Source organism: Ostrinia nubilalis, chromosome 9 (assembly GCF_963855985.1).
Source record: "Ostrinia nubilalis chromosome 9, ilOstNubi1.1, whole genome shotgun sequence".
Taxonomy (NCBI): Eukaryota; Metazoa; Arthropoda; class Insecta; order Lepidoptera; family Crambidae; genus Ostrinia; species Ostrinia nubilalis.
Window position 1 is genome coordinate 1120393 of NC_087096.1, and position 22563 is coordinate 1142955.

A 22563-nucleotide genomic window follows, 5' to 3' on the forward strand; every position below is an offset into this window, starting at 1 on the left:
TCGATATTATGATTAGCCAATTTATTTCATTGACATATTACTGAAAATTACAATTAACACGTTACACCTTTAACAACTAAATTGAAAATTTGAATAACAACTGAAGTAGTACGTAAGTACCATCAAAATGATGAGGACAATAATTTGTATTAAACTTGTTAACATTTACACCCTCCTACAAACACGCATATTATTGTCTTCCTTTATCATATCAGCGGCTTTCTCCGCAATCATTATAGTGGGCGCATTCGTGTTCCCACTGGTGATGGTGGGCATGACGCTAGCGTCCACCACGCGCAGCCTATCCACGCCGCGCACGCGCAGCCGGCTGTCCACCACGGAGCCCATAGCACTGGTCCCCACAAAGTGGTACCCAGAACTGACCATACATTGTACGTAACACCTCCAATACTCTTTACTTCCCACTACAAAGTCCTCACAACTAGGTAATGTTACTAACTCCGCACCAATATTCTTCATATAAGTCGTATTAACAATCCTAACGATGTCTTCTACGTTCCTGATCGCATCTTCTAAATCACTTTCTTCCAAAAATGGCTTCAAAGTAATTAAAGGACTCTGTCTCGGGTCCAAACTTTTTAGTGAAACTCTTCCACGAGTTTTAAATTTAAAACTTGCCACTGCTATATTTAAAACTTTTTTATCTTTTAGCTCATTATAGAAATATTCACAAGTTTTGTTATCATAAAAAAAAATAAAACCGACTCCAAAAAACCTACACTAAAACGTAGAAAAATAATTACTAATTAGGTACCTACTTATTTATTAGGACGAATTATTAATATTTATGTAGGTATACCATGATTGATACTTCTGGAGTCGGTGCCAAGATTATGAAACATGTAAAGTTTGCCTGCACCGACTCCAAAAGTATCAATCATGGTATACCTACATAAATATTAATAATTCGTCCTAATAAATAAGTAGGTAATTAGTAATTATTTTTCTACGTTTTAGTGTAGGTTTTTTGGAGTCGGTTTTATTTTTTTTTATAAAATTTTACTTATTTCTTGCTTTTTAGTTAACTAATTATTACCTTGATGTTACCACTGAAGGTAGGCAGTACACTGAGACCAAAAAAAATTGGTTCATAATCGGCGGAGATATTGCGTATAAAAAAGTTCATCCCCAATTTTCCACCCTTGGGGGTGAAATATTTTCTTCAAATTCGCATGAAACCACCCTTTTAATAATACCTATTCAACAAAAAAATAATCGTTCAAATTGGTTTATAATCGGCGGAGATATTGCGTATAAAAAAGTTCATCCCTAATTTTCCACCCTTGGGGGTTGTTTTTTTTATTATTAAATTTAAATGGGACCACCCTTGAGGTATTACCTATACGCCGAAAAAAGATTTGTTCAAATCGGTTCATAATTGGCGGAGTTATCGCGTAACAAACATAGAAAAAAAAAAAAAAAAAAAACATACGGGTCGAATTGAGAACCTCCTCCTTTTTTGAAGTCGGTTGAAAATTAAATACCACAAGGTTTGCAGTAAATCCAGCAGCGTCTACTACTTGCAACGCTGCTTGGTAGTCAGGAGAACTTCCATTTTTTGTCAGGTACCCTGTGGCCAATAATGAGTTATAGACGTAAGGATTTACAGTTTTAGGCGTCGTTTCTGTACTCGGCATTTTGATAGCCAAAAATATATATTGATGATTTTGCAGATTATATCCTACAGGAAGATCTGCTATCACGGTCATTTTAAATCTCTCTAAATGTTCTTTTGGACCAATACCGGATAAAAGAAGTAGTTGTGGTGTGTTTATAGCCCCTGCTGATAATATCACTTCTTTGTTTGCTTTGACTGTCAAAGTTTTATTATTGTTGTCAGTTATTATCACACCTGTAGCTTTATAATTGTCTATAATAACTCTTGTTGCAAAAGTATTTTTCAAAACATGTAGATTTGGACGGTGTTTTATTGGAGATAGGAAAGCGTTAGCTGTACTCTGTCGTAGACCATCAGCAAGCGTTATTAATTGTTCAGAAAATCCAATATACTGATCACCATTTATATCAGGGAATAATTTGTAGCCAATTTCCTTAAACACATCCTTGAAAAGTTTCATTTCACTGTTCATTACTTTGGTGATTTTCATGTAACCATCAGTTCCATGATATTTTCGATAACGTGAATGTAATATTGCTGGATCTTCCAGACGTTCGCTTTTTTTGAAATATGGGAGCACATTTGCGTAGTTCCACGAAGCATCTTTGGTGATTGCGGCCCATGAGTCGTAGTTTTCAGGAACTCCCCGTACATAATACATGCCGTTGATACTACTACTTCCTCCTAAGACTTTGCCATGACCTACGGGGTACTTGTGATTCCGCAAGCATTGATACGTATGATCATCAGGTTCAGTTTCATGATTCCAGTTCAGATATGATGATTCAGCATAAATCATCAGTCCTGGAATCTGTAAAAAGAAAGAAAATAAATACCTACACAATTTAATTTAATAATTAAAAAGAAAACGTGCCAAAAGGGGCACTTGATCGCTCAGTATACCTATCCTGACTGCTTTGGGAGCATGATAATGATATTAATAAATCTAACGTGTTCCATACCTAAACTAGATTCTAAACTTTAAATAAATTGCCGTGTTTGTCATCAGCCCACATTATAAAATGGATGCGTTTCACAAGATTTTTATTAATTCAATTACTAGTTTTTGAAACACAATTTTACTAACCTTATTTATATTATAGCATATACTAGCTATGTAATACTTGATGACAAATAAAAAAATGATATAATTATGCTTTTATGGGAAAAGCCAACAATTAGAGGGGAGATTTCATGCCCATGCATGGCCATGACCAGTTACTTACATTGCACTCAATGGGTGGGTCAGGCCCAGCCTCTATCAGCAGCACCGTCACCCTCGGGTCCTCCGTGAGCCTGTTGGCCAGCACGCTGCCTGCTGAGCCCGCGCCCACGATCACAAAGTCAAACGACGCTCCATCTGGAATTCATAGTATTCCTAATAATAAATACTACTACTTATACCTAGTAGGAGGCCTGCCCATACTACGTCTTCCGGCCCGTAGGCTCTTTTCTGCCCCAATGGCCACCAGTTCTACGAGCTATGTGCCCAACTGCCATTTAAGTGAGGCGGGTCGTTACATTCCCTCTAATATGGTCCAGTGAAGCGATGACTGGTTCACTCGTCATGTCTGTGAACAGGTGCTGCTTTCGGGGACTGGTCAATCCAAGTTATTCAAATTTATGTATGCGAGTCATTTCTACTAGTATCTTAATATGTAAGTCTAGATATTAGCACGTCACTACCTTGTTTAATATACCACGCAATCTTGTATAGCCATTCTTATAAGATACACCATACAAGAATGCATGGTAAATTCAGTGAACTGCTCCTGAATTGAATGTACCTACTACTACTATTTCTATTTATTTATATTAACCGGCAGACAGTGGTGACTGAGTTTGTTGCGGCGCTTCTTCTCAGCACTTGCCAAATGTTGGTCTCGAAGCGCTGGTAGGGTAAAAAGATTATGAGACATGTAGAGGCTCCTTAAGAGCAAAATGACGATTTGTAAGAACTATTTATTAGTCTAAACAAATAAACAAATTTTGACTTTTGACTTTTTGACTTTTGAATACCCATTCGGGTCTGGTGAATGTCGCGGGAAGCACTTGGATGCGGACAGCGCAGGACCGGTCATTGTGAAAATCCTTGGTCCTTGTCCAGCAGTTTATGTCATTTGGCTGAAACGCACTACTTATACCAAAATTTTGTTAAGAACTAACTACGTATGATAAAAATACAGTGTGAGTCACGTTAAAGTGTACATATGAAAATAGATGAAACTAGAAACGATCATTGCAAACGTTGTGATAGGGATAGAGACATGCCATTTTTGGTTTTACGAAGGTAATACGATAGAGAATAATACAAAGTAATAAAAACCACCGGTTATAGGGGCATTTTTTGGAGAAAATTATCAAATAACCAAAAAAACACGAATTTAAAAGCAGATTTTTTTAAAAAAGTATCATTTTTTATTATTTGTTGGCCTTTTTTGTGTATTTTATGTATTTTTTTAGTATCGCCTATTATTTAGCATTATTACTGTTTTTATTTTATCAGGATATACCGCTTAATTTAAAAGTTATTACGTTTTCTTAACAATAAGTAATTGGAAGAAAAAAAATTCTATAATTTTTTTTTTTTAAATCTCAAAAATTTTTTGACCTCTTTTTTGTCGATAAAAATAGGTCTAGTTTCATCTATTTTCATATGTACACTTTAACGTGACTCACACTGTATAAAGGGACACAGACACGTAATTTTTAATGAAGCGATTCTTTGGTTGTAAACATATTCCCTTTATGTTAATTTTTACAATAGTAAGCGGAAATACTAAGATTGCATAAAATCGATAAATAGTTTTAAAAAAATAATTACCAAGGCACCAAAAAGGTTTGCGCTTAGAGTCAAAGTCAAAAGTCAAAGTCAAAATTTCTTTATTTGTTTAGACTAATAAATAGTTCTTACAAATCGTCATTTTGCTCTTAACCTCGTAAGTCCTGTGTTTTTTCAACAGCAGTATTCATATCTGCCGAATGTACTATACCAAGTACAAACTAAGAAATGTGCTTCAGACCGAGAGAAAATGTTGACGGTTTTACATAGTTTTTTAAGTGTTACTTTATGTTTTGTATTTTTTACTGTAAGTTTAGCATCTTTAGCACCTGTTTTAAAAGAAAAATATTGAAAATAGTTTGTACTCCTGTAAGTACGTTAGGCTTTTTATACAGTGTAAAAAAATAATATTATTAAGATAAAGGTTTTATTAATGTATTAAAAATAAATCACATTTTTCTTCTAAACGTCACTTAAGTAAGCAATAATTATAAAATTCAGTCTTTAAGACAAAATTATTTAGCTTTAGCGTTTTGTATGGAGAATTTCACCAAAATTATTTTTTCCATACTAATATTTTTGTGATTTTCTAAAAAGCCATAAATTCAAATTTTATGAAATTTTGTAGGTAGATTGAAACAACATTAAAATATAAAAAAAAATAGGATTTTTTTTTAAAATTAGTATCTGTATAAAAATATATTTATTTTTGTTTAATGGAAACTGACGACAATTAGGACGAGCTGTCTTTGAAGATTAAATTCTAATTAAAAAAATAAAATTATGTTTAACATTTTATACGTAAAAGTAAGCCCTTGAAGTCCAATTCCAAATAAAAAAATAAAGATGAACATAGCTATACTATGAAAGAAATTACATAGTAATGAGCATTGAAGAACAAAAAAAGCGCTAATTTCATACCTAATACAAATTTCATACAATTATTTGTGTAACAAACGCCTAACGTACTATATCAAGTACAAATTATTTTGACCGATCATGAACCTCCTAAAATACTAAGTTTCTTTTTAAATTTTGTTTAATTTACAAAAACTATAATTTATATTTACTGATACATTTAAAAAACAAGACAAAAAACAAAAGATTACTTTGATATAAACAGATAAACTATCCTCGTGCCGGCCGGCAATCCGACCGCGTAACCATTTTGAAAAAAAATTACACTGACACTGACAGTTGACGTTACCTGTCTAACATCACGGAATTGACCATAGAGTATTGAATGAGTATGGTCGTATCATTTTTGCCATTGTAAAAAAACTACCCGGTAAATGGGGAAAGAAAAATTTGTACTTGGGTAAGTACATTAGGCAGTTACTCTTGCTATGTAGTTTAAATGTCAGGTCTGAACTACTATGCTTAATATGTACTTGTACAAGTACGCGGGGACTTACGAGGTTAAGGAGCCTCTACATGTCTCATAATCTTTTTAATACAGATGAAGCCGTGATCGCGATGTAAAGATGTTAAATACATAATATCAGTGCATACTTACTATATACAGTCCCTTGAGGAGGATAGCGGTAAGCAGTCAGCTGCAGCTGGGATATTGTGAACAACGCTTGCTGCATGCTAGCAACGTAGGACAAAAACTCAGCCACGTACATGACACTTTACAAAAACTTTCCTTCTGCGGCGAACGACTCACAAATTCCGATGATTTGGTAGGTAGTTTCTTTCAGCTGTGTAAATGAAATTAAAAAAGTAATTTCGTAATATCGCAAACAACTTCATAAAGATGACGATACTTATAAAATGAAGTCAGAAGTCATAAATAATTTTTTAATCACGATTCTAGTTTCAAACCGCAGTACTGTCTTTATTAGTTGCAGTCAACTGCAGTTCTGCCAATAAAAACTCAACAGACTCAACTAGTGAAGGCCAAGCTTATCCTAGAAGAAAGTTATACTGCGGGTTAATATTTACCTCGAAACGAAATTAATCAATAGAAAATAGGACGTCTTATGTGTCAGAAATAAAATAATACAAAATTTTATAACAATTTTGGAAGAGAGGGTGGTAATAACTAAGTTGCTTCTTCTCTACATTATAATCATTATATCCACATAAAAAGTGCTCTTTAAATGATTCATTTTATTTTAAACAAATAGAAAACAAGGAAACGTTAAAGTAAATAGTAAGGTAAATACATAAGTAGTAAGAAAAACAAAAAATATGGAATCTATTAAGTGTTATTTTTAGTGAGGGATGTTATTGTCCTCCTTGATCATGTCAGCGGCTTTCTCGGCGATCATGATGGTGGGCGCGTTGGTGTTGCCGCTGGTGATGGTGGGCATGACGCTGGCGTCCACCACGCGCAGCCTCTCCACGCCGCGCACGCGCAGCCGGCTGTCCACCACGGAGCCCATGGCGCACGTGCCCACTTGGTGGTACAGAGTGGTCACTAGGCACCGAGCATAACACCGCCAGTAAGCTTTGCTGCCAGCAGGGTAGCTCGAACATTTTTCCAACTCTAATATCTCTGCATCTACACTCTTGAAGTACGTTGTGTTAATAACCTGGGAATAATCCTCTAAATACTTTATTACATCTTCTAAATCCCTTTCATCTGAATATGGCTCTGTGTAAATAAAAGGATGTTCTTCAGGATCAGTGCTTTTTAAAAGTAGTTGTCCCCTAGATTTGGGGCGAACAAGCGTCAGCGCAGTTATCATAACTTCTCTATTTTTGCTTTTATCGTAAAATTTCTGACAAATATCTGCATCAAATGAGAATCCAATGACACATACTGTAAGAAGAATGTCTGAACCTCCGATAAGTATGTGTGATTGATAATCTGGGTACGACTGATTTTTTTCCATTGCTACAAAGCCAATAATATCTTTATTGGGATATTCATGAGGATTGATAGGCAAGGAGATGGGTGCCGGTCCGGTAATATGATACAATGTCACTAGCTTGTGATCTTGTAAATTTTCTCCCACGGGAAGATCAGAAACTACATTTATTCCCAAATCTTCCAGATGATCTTTAGGACCAACCCCAGAAAGCATCAGTAACTGAGGGCTGTTAATTGCCCCACCTGACACAATTATTTCTTTATTTGCTTTTAATGTTATTGTTTGGCCCTGGTCGTTATTCACATTCACACTCACAGCTACTTGGTTTTCGAAATTGATCTTAGTTACCAAGTGGTGCTTCAGGATGTAAAGGTTAGGTCGATGTAGCGCCGGTGTCAAAAAAGCATTCGCTGTACTTTGGCGAATACCATCGGCTATTGTGAATTGTGGCTCCATGAATCCTAGTGTATGGTTCCCATTAGTGTCTAACACAGTGTCATATCCGAGCTCTTGAAAAGAATCCAAATAGTTTTTTGTTTCGCTGTTATTTAATTGTGTTACACCCAAATATCCGTTAGCACCATGAAAAATACCGGTTGGGGAATCCAAAATGGCAGTGCTTTCCATTCTTTCACTTTTAATGAAATAAGGTAAAACGTCATTATAGCTCCAGCTTTGATCATTCGTGATACGCGCCCAAGTGTCATAATCATGTGGGCTTCCTCGGACGTAAAACATAACGTTCATGCTGCTAGAACCACCTAGCATTTTGCCTCGTGGTAATTGATCCACGTTATTGATGTGACATTTAACTATATTCAGAGCATGGTTTGTTAGTAGAAGTGTAGTTCCAATCATTTTGAGATCTAAATCCATAGGTGTATAAAGCCGGGAGCTAGAACGGATATAATTGTCAGTCGATTAAATAATCAATGTCAAATTAAAATAAAAGGGACAGTTAAGATGACAAGAAAGTACAGTCGCGGAATGAAAAGGTTCGTCACCTTAGTGTCGGTTTTCGCTTGCACTAGGTACTGTAAGAGTCAAACCTGCCAACATAACAGTGCAAGAAACAGTGCTGCTAACATTTAAATAAATATGACGTTTACTAACGAATAAGGTTTTGCTTTTTTATTTTTCTATCCCATCAGTGCAATGCAATGATGACACTGACCAATTGACAATAGTTTTTTTTTTATTTAATAGAAATAATAATGGCAGGTTGAACCAACAAGACGGTTTTAGTTTATCAATCATAATAATCTTCTTGACAAGATAAATCGTCAAACAACTTTGATCTGAATAATTTTGAACTTTACTGACGAACAGTTAAAGATTATTTTCTCTAACTCGAGATTATACTGTAACACAGTTTCAAAAGGTAATTATGTGCTCGCGATTCGTTGAAGGAATCAATTTGAAAACTGACGAACCTTTTCATTCCGTGACTGTACATAACATTATCGATTTGTCGTCTTTTTCAAGATTTGTCGAGATTTCAATCTGTGATGTTGATAATATGAAGCTATATTATTTTCAAAGCACAAAATGGCAAGATCCGAGTATTTCTCGAAAAATTTTCGAACTTACATTGGACTCTACAGGCGGGTCCCCGCCAGCTTCCACCAGCAGCACCGTCACCCTCGGGTCCTCGCTGAGCCTGTTGGCCAGCACGCAGCCCGCCGAGCCCGCGCCCACCACGATGAAGTCGAACACAGCCCCATCTGGTGGGAATAATAATAATACGTGTGTATCCACAGCTCTCATCTGTGTTGTTAACTACGAATATTTTTGAGTCAGTTGAACTGATTCTGCGTTAACCAGAGTCAAAGCATCGCTGGTGACAGGGCCGGATTAACCATCTCGGGACCCCTAGGCACAGCTCGTTTCGGGCCCCCCTTTTTTCATACAACAACAATGCAATTTGGAAATTTTTACTGTCTACATTACGAAATTGAATGAAGGTACCTTCATTATCAACAACAGACTTTAGTCATCACATTGCCAAGGTATACGCCTTCCTTCAAGTGAAAAGACTTTCGCCACAATCTACAGGACGAAGTATCGGAGTCATTTAAAAATGAAACATTTATGAAAATCTTGCATATTTTTATAATTAAAACTAACAAACATTAAAAAATAAAAATGTACATATTGTACTGATTGAGAAGCATGTTTAAATATTAACCCTTCTAATTTTTTTAGATATAAAATCGTTTAAAACTTCTTGAAAATTGACCTTTTCTGATACATCATCTAACATTTTTCTTTTTTTTTTTTTTTTTTTTCATTTTTTAATCGGGAGTGCCGGGCCCCTGGTCATAGTGGGCCCCTAGGCACTGGCCTAAAGTGCCTTATGGATAATACGGCACTGGCTGGTGACGTGAGTTCTATGATCTAATCAGTTTAGCATCCCACAAGTTGTGTGCAAATTGGCTATACATTATTTTAATTCATAAGAAATATATTTTTATAAGTATGTAACTCACCTTTAACTTGTGCTTGTTCAGGGTATCGGAAAGCCGTTAAATTAAGCAGTGATATCACACTAAAAGCATTTTGCAAATTTACAAAATTTGATAATGTGCTAGCTACGTCCATGGTGTGCCTGTGCTGAGATAATTATGTTACAACAGCTGTAAATTTTTGGAAAAATGTTATATTTGAACATCTTTTCGCTGGTATTAAACAAATACGTAGTTTTCACGTATTAAACGTTATGTAAGAGGATATTCGGCAAAACTATACAACGCCTTGCAAAAAAATCATAATTCTTCGGAAAAAGGATAAAAACAGCCTGTGAATAACAACATTTGGAAAATCGGGAAAGTCTAGAATTCTGTTATAGAATTTTATTTTATAATCGACGCCGAACAGTCGGGACCGATTATTCAGCCTTTCATGTCAGATGAATGCTGGCCGGTCACCCGTAGAGCTCCTATCGATGTCATTGTGACACAATCCCAGAGCTTGACGGTATAAACTTTGAGGCTGAGATGCACCATCTTACTTTAACAAACGTCAGAAATCCGTCAAACTCCATACAAAAAGCACCGGTCATTGTTACGGGTAAAATATATTTTTTTTATTTAAAATAAGAAGGTGCAACTCAGCCTGCTTTTATGTGTTTTGTTGTGATAACTTTTACTTTTTTAAGTTTTTATAATATTCTTATCCTACTAACATTATAAATGCGATAGTTATAAATAAATAAATAAATAAAAATTGTTTATTTCTGTAAATCATTTACAATAAAGTTATCGGGGTCTCCCAGAAAGTAATCGTAAGATACTTGTGTTGGGAGTACCTCGCTCTTCCACCTTAGTTACAAATTAGTTTAGATTTACGTGATAGATTTGCTAGTAGTAGGTAATAACATTGTTAAGTACACAAGGTTATAATTGAGGTAAGTGTGCATGGGTGTGATGTGTATGTATGTAAATGTGAGGTAAGTGTCCTTAGGTGTGATATGTGATAGTTTGTATGCATGTCTTGATGTCTGGATGTTAAAATGTTTGTTACTCTTTCACGCACAAACTACTGAACGGGTTTTTATGAAACTTTGCAGTATTATATGTAGCTTATAACCCAGAATAACATATAGGCTATAATTTATGACGATCTGTGACAAACTAAATTTCACGCGGGTGAAGCCGCGGGCAAAAGCTAGTGTAATTTAAGATTTTAAACTTTCGCGCTCCATTTCAACTAAAATAGTTTTATTTATATTAATATTATAATAAACTATTTTATTCTTATGTAACGTTGTGACACTGAAGTAAGAATCCCCTTTTAATATTTACCTATAGTAATTAAATCACTCTTATAACATACATTAACCAAATTAATTCCAAGGCTACCATTGTTTTCACAAAATTCATTACGTTGCGGTATGGTTGCGGTCCAAATTATGAGTTAAACTTATTTTAGTAAAAAGACGTCATCTTTTTACTTACTTATAATTTGGTCTTCCACAAAACATTGACAAATAATAATTATAAAAAATGCAACATTTCAAATAATACTTTATTATCCTAATACAGTAAGTTATTAGTAATCTGTGCTAACATATTACATTGTGTAGTACAAAAACTAAAAATTTTGACAGCTACTTTATTCTATTTATTGTTATTGTTGTCCTCCTTAATCATGTCAGCTGCTTTCTCGGCGATCATGATGGTGGGCGCGTTGGTGTTGCCGCTGGTGATGGTGGGCATGACGCTGGCGTCCACCACGCGCAGCCTCTCCACGCCGCGCACGCGCAGCCGGCTGTCCACCACGGAGCCCATGGCGCACGTGCCCACTTGGTGGTACAGCGTGGTCACCAGGCACCGAGCGTAACATCGCCAGTAAGCTTTGCTGCCAACAGGGTAGCTTGCACATTTTTCCAATTCTAATAACTCTGCATCTACACTCTTGAAGTACGTTGTGTTAATAACCCGGGAATAATCCTCTAAATACTTTATTACATCTTCTAAATCACGTTCATCTGAATATGGCTCTGTGTAAATAAAGGGATGTTCTTCAGGATCAGTGCTTTTTAAAAGTAGCTGTCCCCTAGATTTGGGGCGAACAATCGTCAGCGCAGTTATCATAACTTCTCTATTTTGGCTTTTATCGTAAAATTTCTGACAAATATCTGCATCAAATGAGAATCCAATGGCACATACTGAAAGAAGAATGTCTGAACCTCCGATAAGTATGTGTGATTGATAATCTGGGTACGACTGATTTTTTTCCAATGCTACAAAGCCAATAATATCTTTATTGGGATATTCATGAGGATTTATAGGCAAGGAGATGGGTGCCGGTCCGGTAACATGATACAATGTCACTAGCTTGTGATCTTGTAAATTTTCTCCCACAGGAAGATCAGAAACTACATTTATTCCCAAATCTTCCAGATGATCTTTTGGACCAATCCCAGAGAGCATCAGTAGCTGAGGGCTGTTAATTGCCCCACCTGATACAATGATTTCTTTTTTTGCTTTTAATGTTATTGTTTGGCCCTTGTCGTTATTCACATTCACACTCACAGCTACTTGGTTTTCGAAATTGATCTTAGTTACCAAGTGGTGCTTCAGGACGTAAAGGTTAGGTCGATGTAGCGCCGGTGTCAAAAAAGCATTCGCTGTACTTTGGCGAATACCATCGGCTATTGTGAATTGTGGCTCCATGAATCCTAGTGTATGGTTCCCATTAGTGTCTAGCACTGTGTCATATCCGAGCTCTTGAAAAGAATCAAAATACTTTTTTGTTTCGCTGTTATTTAATTGTGTTACACCCAAATATCCGCTAGCACCATGAAAAATACCGGTTGGGGAATCCAAAATGGCAGTGCTTTCCATTCTTTCACTTTTAATGAAATAAGGTAAAACGTCATTATAGCTCCAGCTTTGATCATTCGTGATACGCGCCCAAGTGTCATAATTATGTGGGCTTCCTCTGACGTAAAACATAACGTTCATGCTGCTAGAACCACCTAGCATTTTGCCTCGTGGTAATTGATCCACGTTGTTGATGTGACATTTATATGCAGAACATGGTTTGTTGGCAGCGGTGTAGTTCCAGTCATTTTGAGTTCTAAATCCATAGGAGTATAAAGCCGGGAGCTAGAACAGACAGAATAATAATTATCAGTCGATCAAATAATCAATGTCAAATTAAAATAAAAGGGACAGGTATGATGACACAAAAGTACATGACATTATCGTTTCGTCGTCTTTTTCAAGATTTGTCGAGATTTCAATCTATGATGTTGATATGAAGTTATATTATTTTCAAAGCACAAATGGCAAGGTGAACTTACATTGGACTCTACAGGCGGGTCCCCGCCGGCCTCCACCAGCAGCACCGTCACCCTCGGGTCCTCGCTGAGCCTGTTGGCCAGCACGCAGCCCGCCGAGCCCGCGCCCACCACGATGAAGTCGAACGTAGCCCCATCTGGTGGTTGATATACAGAAAATTATAGACTGTCTTACTTATGTCGTCAGAAAACATCCTGTGTGCTTACCATGAGTTTACGTTAGGTGTGCTCGCTAGCGACTGCGTAAAAAAATGACATTTAAATGTATGACATATTGTGCAGCGCCTCTAGCGGCTACTTTCAAGAAATAAAATCTTCATAGAATTTTTTGACGTATTCGCTAGCGAGCTCACCTAACGTAAACTCATGGTAAGCACACTGATCTAGACTTATGACTTTAGAATTGATTGATTCTTGAATACAATGTCAAGAAACTTACGTGTTGGAACATAGTCTTATCTGCAAAACTACTTAAGAGCGTTGTAGCAAAAAGTTGGCGTTCGAATTTTAGGTTTTTATTGCTTGACGTCGCGTAGTGAGTGCGCAAACTGCATTTATCTGTACAATTTCAACGCTGCGTCGACTAAACGATCTTAATCCGTAGTTGTATCGTACCTAAGACAGTACATCATACATAATAATAAAGAAATAATGTGTAATTTACCTATTTGATTTTTTCTCAGATCAGCTTTTAGCAAAATCAAGTTACGTAATTAATGTATTTTTTACACTAGTAAATCCCGCGACAAGTTTTTAATCTTTAAACTGAGTAAAGTAATAAGTTGATGGGTTTGAAAGAATTTATGTTTTATTTTATTCTTTTTACAGGATCAAAAGCTTGTTTATGAAAAATATTTACTATTTTTAAATTTTACTTTTGACTTTTTAGTTTTTATGATGCGGGATGGAAAAATTAAAATTTATTCTGATTTTGTGACGTTTCCGCACATAAATATGGATAGGTTAAATAAATAGAATGAAATGTATGAAAACGAGCGTGCCATTTTTTAAACGTCATCTATAATATCAGTGTCCATCAAAGAGCTCGTAACTAAACATCGTAAGCGCCATTCAAATTATTATCTAAAAGTTAATAATAAATATTTAGATTTTGTGAATCTAAACAAGTCAGGAAATCAAAGAGGTAAATACTGATATCATTGTGATTTTATAGAATTTATTATTATAAACCACGGTCGTATAATGCTAAAAAATCAGAGGTAACTTTAAGATTTTTATCCATAGAGCAAAATTTATCTAATCGTGTTTTTAAACAGTTATCCCATTAGGTACACATGCGTTCTGTAATACAAACCCATCAAAAACAATACTTGTCAAAAAACCAAGTCTCACTACTCAGTTGTTCTACAGTAAAAAGTTGTGAGATCCATGTAATACCAAGTCCAGTCCAGGAAATCATTAACGTTTTACATAAATATATTGACTTGGCCATCGCATGAAAACACGTGTAAATTAAATTATTTAGCGAAATGAAACGAAATTTTGCATGCCTGTGTAGACATGCAAAATTTCAGCTCAATGGGAAAACGGGAAGTAAGTAAATTTTAAGTTGCAAGATTTTACAACTCCAGATGTCAAAGAAAATAAAAGCTTGTAGATAGCTTTACAAAGAAAAGAAAGATTTATGAAGAAAATAAAAAGTACTGTCTACGATACATTTGTTAGGCCGTGTTGCACCGTCTTACTTTAACATTGACATCAAAATTTTGGATGTCAAAGATCTCTCTAACATAAAACACCGGTTATTGTCAGTTAGGGTCAAAGTTAGGTGGTGCATCTCAGCCTTAGTGTATTTTAATTAAATTTAATACAAATAAGGATGACGAAAATAATCGATAAGTGATCTCACTCGAATATTCTTATAGTAGGTATACAAGATGTCGAACAAATGGTTACTTACTGAAAAAGTGCTTCATGAGACCTAGCAAACGGCATCAATAATATGTTTAAGAACGAACTGAATCTATTCAAAAAACCTATATTTCCAGCTTTCATACATTTAATACAGTTACAAACCAACACGAAATCAATGGTTTCTGAGAATTCTGAGTGCCTTAATGCCGTCCCCTTTATCTGTTTATTTAGCATTTATTAATTAGTATCTCTTGATGATATTGTAGCAAGTTAAATCATGTTTTACGTAAATAATTTAAATAAGAATGCAATTTACGAGTTTGTTGTTTGATTATTATATATTACTCAATTAAAATTTTAAATTTAAAAAATTAACACTTCTAATATGGTAGGTATGGCTGGCGGCATACATTTAGTATGAAATTCGGAAACATTGAATTTTCGCATAGATCCAGTTTATTCTTTGACCTATTTATTGTTATTGTTTTAAAGAGCTCATGAAGCACTTACAGGAACATTAAACAGTTTCTCGATATCTTGTATAATTAAAAATCAAGTGAAATCACTTATCGTTTCCACCCTGTACCTATACTTTTAAAAATAAACTCATTTTATACGTTCATTTGTATATAAGTATCTACAATACAAATACCTAACCAACTTAGTTGACGTTTTATAAAACTATTTGTCTAAGTGTCATCGAGTGACCGCTGGTGGATTTTCCATTTACCTGACCTACCCCTTTATTACTAAACGTTTAATATCAGATGAATAGTTACGCACCAATTTCTTTCATTCAGTCGTCAGTAATTGAACTTTCGGAAAAACATGACGAAGCGTTGTGTGACCATACAGACGCTATTCAACTTTTATTAGTAAGGAAGAGTATATTTTATGTTGGTAGAAACACAATAGCATAGACTAATGTTTTGACACCCTGTTAAAATTTTTATTAGTCATTTATTTTTTCCTGACCAAACAGATACCATAATAATATCTTTTATCTATTCTACTCATATTCTGTAAGTAAAATAATAAAAAGTTTGAAAAGAAAGAAATTACAAGTCCGATTTACCTAAACAAATAAATTAAAAATACTTGCGGATCAAAAGTACTTAATCATACTACAATTTACGAAAACATCACGCGTGACGCATATACGTCAGTGGGCAGTCAACTGACATAGACCCGGCGTCTACGAGTGCCAAAGCACGACTGATTTATGCCATTTGATGCACCCGATTTTATAGTATTTTCAAATTAATTTTTCATTTGAATATTGAAGATAGATATTTTTTCTTTTTCACACAATAATAGAACTATGTTTCTTCTTAAGTATAAAGTAGTTTATGTTGCCAAATGACTTTTAGATTATGAGATGTGACCTGTTTTCTTGCAGTAATTTTCTCGAATTTTGACTATCTTAGACATGATAAAAATGCATTTTATTGAATTAAACATCAAAATTTTCTCAATACACTTTCTTCTTCAGGGTATGCTTATTCCAATGAATACATTCTATCTTCTTACTTAGAAATAAATTTGTTGTAATATTAGTTCAAAGTTGTGCCTTCGCGAGTTACCTGGAAATCGGGCTTTCGAAATTCGCTGTTTTCGTAGGCAAAAATCCAATTTGAACGAGATTTTGTCAATAGACATTCCGTAAAAACGTATGATAATTACGATGATATAAGTCAAAAGAAGCTATAACAATAAATTATATGACTAAAATCATTTCGAAATCTGCCAAATTCTCGATTTCTGCATGAAAAATGTGACAACGCTCTTAAGTCTATTGACACCGATTACATTATAGCAAAAAACAAACTGCATGTAGGTATGATTGTATGTATTGTGATAGGTAATTCATTTAGACTTTTTTCAAAACTAAAAAATAATTAAAAAACAATAACTTATTGAGTTATTTTAAGACTATACAAAGGACTTCCTTTCTACAAAGACAAAGGAGTCTACTTAGACTCCGACTCCAGCTAGAATAGTCCATTCTGCGGTTCGAATTGTCCATGACGCGTCCGAGCGGGGTGTCTAAACTGTCTAAATGAATCACAGGTTACTTCTTACTTAGCTACCTTACCTTTAACATTAGCTTGCTCGGGATATCGATAGGCGGTCAGATTGAGTACTGATAATACCCTCAATGCATTCTGTATGCTGGCTGCCTGTTTGAGGGTGTTCACTACCTCCATTTTGTGTCACGTCTGCCGGAACACTGAATAGAATGCATGTTTAATACCTAGCTTAATTTCTTTTATAGAAAATAATTGTTTATGTAAGTGGATTTCTGGCAGAATCATTTTTAATTAACATACCTACCTACGATAATCTTGTGTATGCTTATTATGCATTTATAAAAGCAAGGTAGACCTACTGTTTTTTAAATTTAGACTTTAAGGTCTAGAATTACGTTCGATATTTTTTACTACAAATGTTAAAGTGCCTACCCAACTAAAAATAGGAATACAAAAATTAGAAGTCATTATTTTAATTTATTAATTGTTTTTTATGGGTACCTATGATAAGCAGTTAGAACACAAAGAAAAGCAAAAACCTCTATAGTTCATTAAACTGTACATCACACATTATGTATTAAGGTTCGTTTTGGATGGTATTGTCCTCCTTGATCATGTCAGCTGCTTTCTCGGCGATCATGATGGTGGGCGCGTTGGTGTTGCCGCTGGTGATGGTGGGCATGACGCTGGCGTCCACCACGCGCAGCCTCTCCACGCCGCGCACGCGCAGCCGGCTGTCCACCACGGAGCCCATGGCGCACGTGCCCACTTGGTGGTACTGTGTGGTCACCAGGCACCGAGCGTAACACCGCCAGTAAGCTTTGCTGCCAGCAGGGTAGCTTGCACATTTTTCCAATTCTAATAACTCTGCATCTACACTCTTGAAGTACGTTGTGTTAATAACCCGGGAATAATCCTCTAAATACTTTATTACATCTTCTAAATCACGTTCATCTGAATATGGCTCTGTATAAATAAAGGGATGTTCTTCAGGATCAGTGCTTTTTAAAAGTAGCTGTCCCCTAGATTTGGGGCGAACAATCGTCAGCGCAGTTATCATAACTTCTCTATTTTTGCTTTTATCGTAAAATTTCTGACAAATGTCTGCATCAAATGAGAATCCAATGGCACAAACTGTAAGAAGAATGTCTGAACCTCCGATAAGTATGTGTGATTGATAATCTGGGTACGACTGATTTTCTTCCAATGCTACAAAGCCAATAATATCTTTATTGGGATATTCATGAGGATTGATAGGCAAAGAGATGGGTGCCGGTCCGGTAATATGATACAATGTCACTAGCTTGTGATCTTGTAAATTTTCTCCCACGGGAAGATCAGAAACTACATTTATTCCCAAATCTTCCAGATGATCTTTAGGACCAATCCCAGAAAGCATCAGTAACTGAGGGCTGTTAATTGCCCCACCTGATACAATGATTTCCTTTTTTGCTTTTAATGTTATTGTTTGGCCCTTGTCGTTATTCACATTCACACTCACAGCTACTTGGTTTTCGAAATTGATCTTAGTTACCAAGTGGTGCCTCAGGACGTAAAGGTTAGGTCGATGTAGCGCCGGCGTCAAAAAAGCATTTGCTGTACTTTGGCGAATACCATCGGCTATTGTAAATTGTGGCTCCATGAATCCTAGTGTATGGTTCCCATTAGTGTCTAATACTGTGTCATATCCGAGCTCTTGAAAAGAATCCAAATAGTTTTTTGTTTCGCTGTTATTTAATTGTGTTACACCCAAATATCCGTTAGCACCATGAAAAATACCGGTTGGGGAATCCAAAATGGCAGTGCTTTCCATTCTTTCACTTTTAATGAAATAAGGTAAAACGTCATTATAGCTCCAGCTTTGATCATTCGTGATACGCGCCCAAGTGTCATAATCATGTGGGCTTCCTCGGACGTAAAACATAACGTTCATGCTGCTGGAACCACCTAGCATTTTGCCTCGTGGTAATTGATCCACGTTGTTGATGTGACATTTATATGGAGAACATGGTTTGTTGGCAGCAGTGTAGTTCCAGTCATTTTGAGTTCTAAATCCATAGGAGTACAAAGCCGGGAGCTAGAACAGACAGAATAATAATTATCAGTCGATCAAATAATCAATGTCAAATTAAAATAAAAGGGACAGGTATGATGACACAAAAGTACATGACATTATCGTTTCGTCGTCTTTTTCAAGATTTGTCGAGATTTCAATCTATGATGTTGATATGAAGCTTTATTTTCAAAAGCACAAATGGCAAGGTGAACTTACATTGGACTCCACAGGCGGGTCCCCGCCGGCCTCCACCAGCAGCACCGTCACCCTCGGGTCCTCGCTGAGCCTGTTGGCCAGCACGCAGCCCGCCGAGCCCGCGCCCACCACGATAAAGTCGAACGTAGCCCCATCTGGTGGTTGATATACAGAAAATTATAGACTTAAGCCCTTTTTCACCATCAATCCCTAATTTTTAAGTGACCCCTATGAAAAATTCCTGTTATGTGTTACCGTTAGGGGTCACTTGAAAATTAGGGATTGACGGTGAAAAAGGCATTAGTTGATTAATTCACTCGGGATACAAAATTGTATCAATTATACATTTGTGTTTAATGTCGTCAGAAAACATCCTTAAATTTTTAACATTAATTACAGTACTCTGAAGGGTCCTTTATGATTTCAGTATTGATTGATTCTTGAATACAATGTCAAGAAACTTACGTGTAACATATTACGTGTAACGACTGCATTTAAATACCAAAATACAAAATGCATGTAATGTATTAGGTATTAGATAATTCTTAGACTTTTTTCATAACTAAAAAAAACATTATAAAAACCAATTTATTGACTTAGTTTAAGACTTTACAAAGGAAGTAGACTCCGACTTCGGCTAGAATAGTCCATTCTGCGGTTCGAATTGTTCATGACGCGTCCGAGCGGGGTTTCTAAACTGTCTAAATGAATCACAGGTTACTTCTTACTTAGCTACCTTACCTTTAACATTAGCTTGCTCGGGATATCGATAGGCGGTCAGATTGAGTACTGATAATACCCTCAAGGCATTCTGAATGCTGGCTGCCTGTTTGAGGGTGTTCACTACCTCCATTTTGTGTCACGTCTGCCGGAACACTGAATAGAATGCATGTTTAATACCAAGCTTAATTTCTTTTATAGAAAATAATTGTTTATGTAAGTAGATTTCTGGCAGAATCATTTTAATTAACATACGATAATCCTGTATGCTTATTATGCAAGTAAACCTACTGTTTTTTAAATTTAGACTTTGAGCTCTAGAAGTAGGTTCGATATTTTTTTACTACAAATGTTAAAGTGCCTACTTACCCAACTAAAAATAGGAATACAAAAATTAGAAGTCATTATTTTAATTTATTAATTGTTTTTTATGGGTACCTATGATAAGCAGTTAGAACACAAAGAAAAGCAAAAACCTCTATAGTTCATTAAACTGTACATCACACATTATGTATTAAGGTTCGTTTTGAATGGTATTGTCCTCCTTGATCATGTCAGCGGCTTTCTCGGCGATCATGATGGTGGGCGCGTTGGTGTTGCCGCTGGTGATGGTGGGCATGACGCTGGCGTCCACCACGCGCAGCCTCTCCACGCCGCGCACGCGCAGCCGGCTGTCCACCACGGAGCCCATGGCGCACGTGCCCACTTGGTGGTAAAATGTGGTAACTAAACACTGAGCGTAACACCGCCAGTAAGCTTTGCTGCCAGCAGGGTAGCTCGAACATTTTTCCAGCTCCAAGAATTCTGCTTTAACTTTCTTGAAATACGTCGTGTTAATAATCCGGGAATAATCTTCTATATACCTTACTACACTTTCTAGATCACTCTCATCAGAATATGGCTCTGTGTAGATTAATGTATATTCTTCAGGATCTGTGCTTTTTAAGAGCAGCTGCCCCCTAGATTTCGGTTGCATAGCAGTTAAGAAAGTTATCATTACTTTTTTATATTTGCTTCTATCATGAAAACTCTGACAAATATCACTATCAAATAAAAATAAAAGATTACACACTAAAAGTGTGGTTTCTGCACCTCCAGTAATGATTATTGTTTGATAATCAGGGTAGGTTTGATTTCTTTCCAATGTTACAAAGCCAATCATATTATCTTCAGTAGGGTATTCATGTAGGTTAATAAACTTGAAAATGGGCGCCAGTCCTGCTGTATGATATAATGTTACTAACTTGTGATCTTGTAAATTTTCTCCCACGGGAAGATCAGAAACGACATTTATTCCTAAATCTTCCAGATGATCTTTAGGTCCAATCCCTGATAACATTAGTAGTTGAGGACTGTTGATAGCTCCACCTGATAATATTATTTCTTTTGTTGCTTTTAATGTCATTGTTACTCCTTCGTCACTTTTTATATTCGCACTTACAGCAACTTGGTTTTCGAAATTGATCTTTGTTGCCAAATGGTTTTTGAGAACATAAAGATTGGGTCGGTTTTTTATTGGTGACAAAAAAGCATTTGCTGTGCTTTGGCGTATACCATCAGCCATAGTAAATTGCGGCTCTGTAAATCCTAATGTGTAATTACCATTGGTATCGGGTACGGTATTGTACCCAAGTTCTTGAAAAGCATCGAAATATTTTTTTGTTTTGCTATCATGTACTTTCGTCACACCCAAATATCCGTCAGCACCATGAAACCTGCCGGTGGGAGATTCTAAAATAGCAGCAGTTTCCATTCTTTCACTTTTGATGAAGTAAGGCAAAACGTTGTTGTAACTCCAGCTTTGATCGTTCGTGATATTAGCCCAAGTGTCATAATTGTTTGGGTCTCCTCGTACGTAATACATGAAGTTGAGGCTGCTTGAACCACCTAGCATTTTGCCTCGTGCTAAATGATCCACGTTGTTAACATGACATTTATATCCAGAGCATGATGCGTTAGTAGTAGTAGTGTAGCTCCAGTCGCTTTGAGTTCGTAAACCAACGCCCATTAAAGCCGGTAGCTGAAACGAGGCAATTTCCATTAGATTGAAAATATTGCTATGTTAAATTATTAAATACTAGCGGCCACCCGCGACTTCGTACGCGTGGATCCCGTTTTACCCCCTTACGGGTGGAGTTTCGAAAAATCCTTTCTTAGCGGATGCTTACGTCATAACATCTACCTGCATGCCAAATTTCAGCCCAATCGGTCCAGTGATTTAGGCTGCGCGTTGATAGATCACTATGTCAGTCACCTTTGAATTATGTATATTTAGATTGGGTACAATATTAGCAGATGAACACCAAATTGATCCTATAATGTTTCCGTTTTTTTCTCTTTGGGGTACGGAACAATAAAATGAATGAAGTCACTTACGTTGGACTCTAGAGGTGGGTCCCCGCCGGCCTCGACCAGCAGCACCGTCACCCTCGGGTCCTCGCTGAGCCTGTTGGCCAGCACGCAGCCCGCCGAGCCCGCGCCCATAACTATGTAGTCGAACACAGCCCCATCTGGTGGTTGGAATTAGGCAAATCAACATATTCTTTATTGCATCATGTATACAGGGCGACCCACTGGTGGTGTATCAAAGGACAATGACCAAAAGTGGTCCAAATGTCCACCACTAATGAGACCTATA

General features: G+C 36.3%; 4 protein-coding genes across 4 annotated transcripts; all 4 read right to left on the bottom strand.

Annotated features, from left to right (window-relative positions):
* On the bottom strand, positions 1 to 6013 carry LOC135074763 (ecdysone oxidase-like). Its single transcript, XM_063969146.1, has 4 exons — positions 5938 to 6013; positions 2866 to 2999; positions 1470 to 2450; positions 1 to 741 (listed from the first exon to the last, which is right to left on the bottom strand). Exons 1-4 carry the CDS (start codon positions 6011 to 6013, stop codon positions 166 to 168), a joined length of 1767 nt encoding a protein of 588 aa, XP_063825216.1. The 3' UTR covers positions 1 to 165.
* Positions 6014 to 8032: 2019 nt separating this feature from the next.
* On the bottom strand, positions 8033 to 9848 carry LOC135074360 (ecdysone oxidase-like). Its single transcript, XM_063968619.1, has 3 exons — positions 9733 to 9848; positions 8834 to 8967; positions 8033 to 8138 (listed from the first exon to the last, which is right to left on the bottom strand). Exons 1-3 carry the CDS (start codon positions 9842 to 9844, stop codon positions 8052 to 8054), a joined length of 333 nt encoding a protein of 110 aa, XP_063824689.1. The 5' UTR covers positions 9845 to 9848; the 3' UTR covers positions 8033 to 8051.
* Positions 9849 to 11281: 1433 nt separating this feature from the next.
* Positions 11282 to 17154, bottom strand: LOC135074359 (ecdysone oxidase-like). Its single transcript, XM_063968618.1, has 3 exons — positions 17020 to 17154; positions 13053 to 13186; positions 11282 to 12855 (listed from the first exon to the last, which is right to left on the bottom strand). The coding sequence occupies exons 1-3, from the start codon at positions 17129 to 17131 to the stop codon at positions 11362 to 11364; spliced, it is 1740 nt and encodes a 579-aa protein (XP_063824688.1). The 5' UTR covers positions 17132 to 17154; the 3' UTR covers positions 11282 to 11361.
* Positions 17155 to 17521: 367 nt separating this feature from the next.
* On the bottom strand, positions 17522 to 20078 carry LOC135074358 (ecdysone oxidase-like). The gene is made up of 3 exons (XM_063968617.1): positions 19947 to 20078; positions 19227 to 19360; positions 17522 to 19031 (listed from the first exon to the last, which is right to left on the bottom strand). The coding sequence occupies exons 1-3, from the start codon at positions 20056 to 20058 to the stop codon at positions 17532 to 17534; spliced, it is 1746 nt and encodes a 581-aa protein (XP_063824687.1). The 5' UTR covers positions 20059 to 20078; the 3' UTR covers positions 17522 to 17531.
* Positions 20079 to 22563: the final 2485 nt, after the last annotated feature.